The sequence below is a fragment of the Sinocyclocheilus anshuiensis genome, unplaced genomic scaffold (genome assembly GCF_001515605.1).
Source record: "Sinocyclocheilus anshuiensis isolate Anshui unplaced genomic scaffold, SAMN03320099.WGS_v1.1 scaffold183, whole genome shotgun sequence".
Taxonomy (NCBI): Eukaryota; Metazoa; Chordata; class Actinopteri; order Cypriniformes; family Cyprinidae; genus Sinocyclocheilus; species Sinocyclocheilus anshuiensis.
This window is the reverse complement of record NW_015548309.1, coordinates 37,060-41,348: the sequence shown is the minus strand read 5'-3', so window position 1 is coordinate 41,348 and position 4,289 is coordinate 37,060. Positions and strand designations below refer to the sequence as shown.

Sequence of the window (4,289 nt, the reverse complement as noted above, 5' to 3'; positions counted from 1 at the left end):
CATTGATCACTATATCTTTCCGCTTTAAGCTGCAGACCGAACCGTTATGCATCATACTGTAACTGAACCGATCCGGAGACTAATACAGCCAGCTTTTTGGAGCAGCTGGAATGAAAACCTGCTTTTAATTTACTGTGAACAACCCTATTTTGACATCATTTATATTTAACATAATGTTTGTAAAAAAAAATAATTGCATAAATAAAAAAAGCATTTTTATTATAGGTTTGAAAAATCAGCAACAATTTGGAATTTTGACTTAAAAAACAAAATTAAAAGTTATATCAAAATAATAAATTAAAATTAAATTAAAAAAAATTACACTAAACAGCAGGGCTACCAGCTTTGGTCTTCAAACTGTAGATTCCTTTATACCAACAACTGCATAACATCTAGGGGACTGGAGGGGGTCAAAGAGTTGAACCAGCGCAGTATGAGACACACTGTCCTGAAAGAAAAGAGATATTTTAAATGTAGAATCAAATGTAAAAGTCTGAAATCCACATCCAATGATTTAGATTTCACTATTTATTTATGCATTTATTTATTCAATATTTAAGGCATAAATCTGCATGGCATGTGAGATGTTTCTCAATATAAAATCAAGGAGCATGACTTTGCAATGCTTTTCAATCATTTGTTCGAGAATCAGGCTACACTGGTCTCTCTATGATTCACTAAAAAGATCCGACTCATAAGAATCAATTGATCAGGAATGGACTACACTTTTCGTGCTGTATGTTTTTGATTCAATAAAAAGGACCAACTCATAAAAGTTTGTCAGGAATTGGTACACTGGTCAAGCTGTATATTTCTGATTCACTAACAAGAACATGTTCAAAAGAATCATTTGTTCAGGAATCAGAATACACTGGTTGTGCTGTAGGTTTCAGACTCATAAGAGTAATTCATTCGAGAATCAGACTACCTGGTGACTTCGTATGATTTTGATTCACTAAAAACAAGCAGATCATAAGATCAGTTAGTTCAGGAATCATGTTACACTTGTTCTCAACCCTGGTTGTGCTTATATATCCACTCAGGATATATTATTTTAGATGATCCGTCAGTTAAATCAAGTTCCCAGCATATCCATAAGTAAAAAGAGCATTGGACCTGATCAAAATAATCAGCTTAACTGAGCACAGCTTGTTTCAATCCAAAATCCATATTACAGCTTTCCATAATCACTGACCAAAACACATTAATATACTTGGCAGCACACCCAGAGTACCATGTTATGAAATGGTTTATACATAACAAAACCCTCCACAGGCCAAATTGTAAAGCAGACTCTGATTTCAATGTTGTTAGCAGAGTTCACAGAGTCATCAATGAGAAACCTTATCATGCTGCCAAGCCCTTTAATGTCTGACATACACAAATCATAGACCTCTATAGAAAAAAACCACACAGATCTGATATTGGGGAGGTTTTACTTGCTTTACATTACACGACTGATAAGTGACCCCTGTAAGATCACGTGGAAATTGATCCCAAAGAAACTTGCTGTCACTGTTTTGTGAGTATAAACAAAATTATTCTGTCATGCCCTAAATTTTCAGTCTAACGTTCTTCACAGATGTCTGAGTCTGACACTCCTGACTGTCGTCGTGAGGAGGTTTGAGGTTTTATGTTCAAAGCCTGGTGGGCAAGAAGGAAATGGACGTGTAACTTAAAACCTCTGAACTCCTGTAAGTTAGAAATCTTTAAAAAAAAACAAGTTTTTTTTTTTTACTATTTTGGATCTGCTTTATGTGGCTAAAGTCTGTTGGTATAAATGCTGTGAGAGTAAGTTGTTGACTTGGGCAACCTGTGTTGTGGTCCTGAAGTAAAGCCAGAAACAAAAAGCCCCTCACACTTCTCTAATTATATGAGGATTAAACATCTTAACATGCACAAATGTAAGGGATAAACATACTGCAGTGCAGAGGGTTAACAAGTACTGTTATCTGTCCTACAAATGGTTTGTTACCTGCTCTTTCAAGTAGCAAAGTCGGTCAAGGAGGATGAGACCCTCTATACACGGAGCCAAAGTGACTTTCAACTGAGGAAGATGAAAAGCAGCATGAGACAGATATGGAGTTCATAATGAAAATAAAGGACGTACAAGTTTCTCTGTCATACTCACCATGTTAAAAGCCACCATCTCATTCATTCTGGGACTGTAGAGTTCATGATAGCTCTGAATGTCACCGTCAGACAGCTGAAGACAACAAGAGAAGAAAAAAAATTGAAAGCAATTTTAAAGAAATAAAGGAATAAGATGATTCCCTAAATATATATGTGTGTGTGTGTGTGTAAAACATTTTTACTTTTTTTTTTATAGTTTTAGAAATAATATTTTATTTGCAAGTAAATATATGTACATAACTATAACATATATGTACTTTAGACTAGTAAAAATGTAGTTTAAACTCACACACATATAATGCAAAATAAAAAGAAATGTAAAATATGACAAATATTTTATATGTAATATTAAATATTTTTATATTTTACAGGATTAACAGAATTAACATTGTATTTTTTTATTAGATGGCAAAGTAAAAAATAAAGTTTTATATATAAAAAAAATACAAATTTATATGAAAATATTTTACAGGATTAACAGAATTAACATTGTATTTTTTATTAGATTGCAAAGTAAAAAATAAAGTTTTATATATAAAAAAATACAAATTTATATGAAAATAATATATATTTATATAAATCTATTTATATAATCTCTACTCTTGACTAGTAAAAAATGTTATGTATATTATGGCAAAATTTTACCAAATCAGCATATTATGTGACTCATAAGACTTCATATATTTCATCTTCACCATCACAGAAATAAATTACATTTTAAAATATATTAAATAATATATTTATATCAAATATAATACAGTATACATTATTTTACTGTTTATTAACAGAATTCTGCAGATTTTCCCTCAAAATCAGGGTACAAAAAAGTCCAATGACACAATGTGGGCCTGGTGAAGCCTTTTTAACGGTCTCTTGCTATCTGTTCCCATATTTCCCTACGTGTCAAACATATTTTAGTCTGTTTATCTCATTAGCTTTATTGTGTAATTCAGATACATGTGGGCAGACTGAGAAAACATTCAATGTAACGTGAGAACATTTGGTTATTACTGTGGTGTCATCCAGATCCAGCTTCCTAAGTGCTCGTCTGACATAGTCCACAAACGACGAGGCTTTGGAGTACACATTCCCAACACGTTTCTCACTGCCAATAGAAAATTAAATACCCATCAGATAATTCAAAAATGATTTTTTTAAACAGATTTTTTTATGTAGTTTAAAAACTAAATGTACAGACAGTAAGTCACATGTAGGGGGTGAACTTTGCACTCCTTGTTGACTTGCACATTACCGTAACCTGATGGTTTGGCTTTGACTCACAGAAGCTTATTAAACCTGAAAACAGGGCTTTAGGATTTGAGTCACGAGCATCAGTCAGCACTGAATCAGATCTGCTCTCTGCAGCCACGATCAAGTATCTCAATAAACATTTCTCATCCTCCGCAAAAAGGAAGGAAGGACCAGAGGGAATCTGGAGCCTCTTTATTCTCTCCTCTAGTTTACTAAAGCTCTCCGGTGACTAAAACAAAGACAGGCGGTTGTTTTCTGTCTAATGAGCTGATGATGTGGTGAGAGATATCTGATCCTGGTCTTTTGGAGGGGAACGGCGTCAGTGTGGGAGCTCAATATTGGTCATCGTGTGTGTTTCCGACTGAGAGTCGCTCATCAGGAGATCCGGGGAGTGTGTTTTTGTTTTTACAGACTGTTTTTCAAAGCCAGGACTTTTTATTTTATTTTATTTTTTTATTGAACTATAATTTACCGCCAAACCTTCAATAGTTGGTAATATGGTTCTTTAAATCGTGAAGATTTGCTTTGGCAACAATTAGTTTAGTGTCTACATTTATCTGAAAGCCATAAAACAGCCTGAGCTACTGAACTATTAATATTAATAGATTGTATGACACAGTAAAAAAAACAATTCAGCCTGACACAAAATCTATAATGCACTTTATATGATGGTGCATATGATGGACAGAACAAGAGATATAGACTTAATGATTTAAATTAATAAAACAATTACATTTTAGATACTTAGATAAATATATTTAAGTAAATATATCTAAATATATCTTTAGATAAATATATAATACACATAATTAATGTATTTATTTATGTATATTTATATCTGTAATCTATATAATATGTAGTCTAATAAAAGTGTAGTGTGTGTGTGTGTGTGTGTGTGTGTGTGT

The 4,289-nt window shown here is 32.8% G+C and overlaps 1 protein-coding gene across 1 annotated transcript in view; it reads right to left on the bottom strand.

Annotated features, from left to right (window-relative positions):
* Positions 1-228: 228 nt before the first annotated feature.
* mettl25 (methyltransferase like 25) overlaps positions 229-4,289 on the bottom strand; it is a 10,287-nt gene continuing 6,226 nt past the window's right edge. Inside the window, exons 9-12 of the mRNA XM_016443972.1 lie at positions 3,145-3,238; positions 2,132-2,206; positions 1,976-2,047; positions 229-448 (exon numbers count right to left, since the gene is read on the bottom strand). Of these exons, the coding sequence (XP_016299458.1) occupies positions 353-448; positions 1,976-2,047; positions 2,132-2,206; positions 3,145-3,238 (337 nt within the window). The 3' untranslated portion in view covers positions 229-352. The remainder of the gene's footprint in view (positions 449-1,975; positions 2,048-2,131; positions 2,207-3,144; positions 3,239-4,289) is intronic.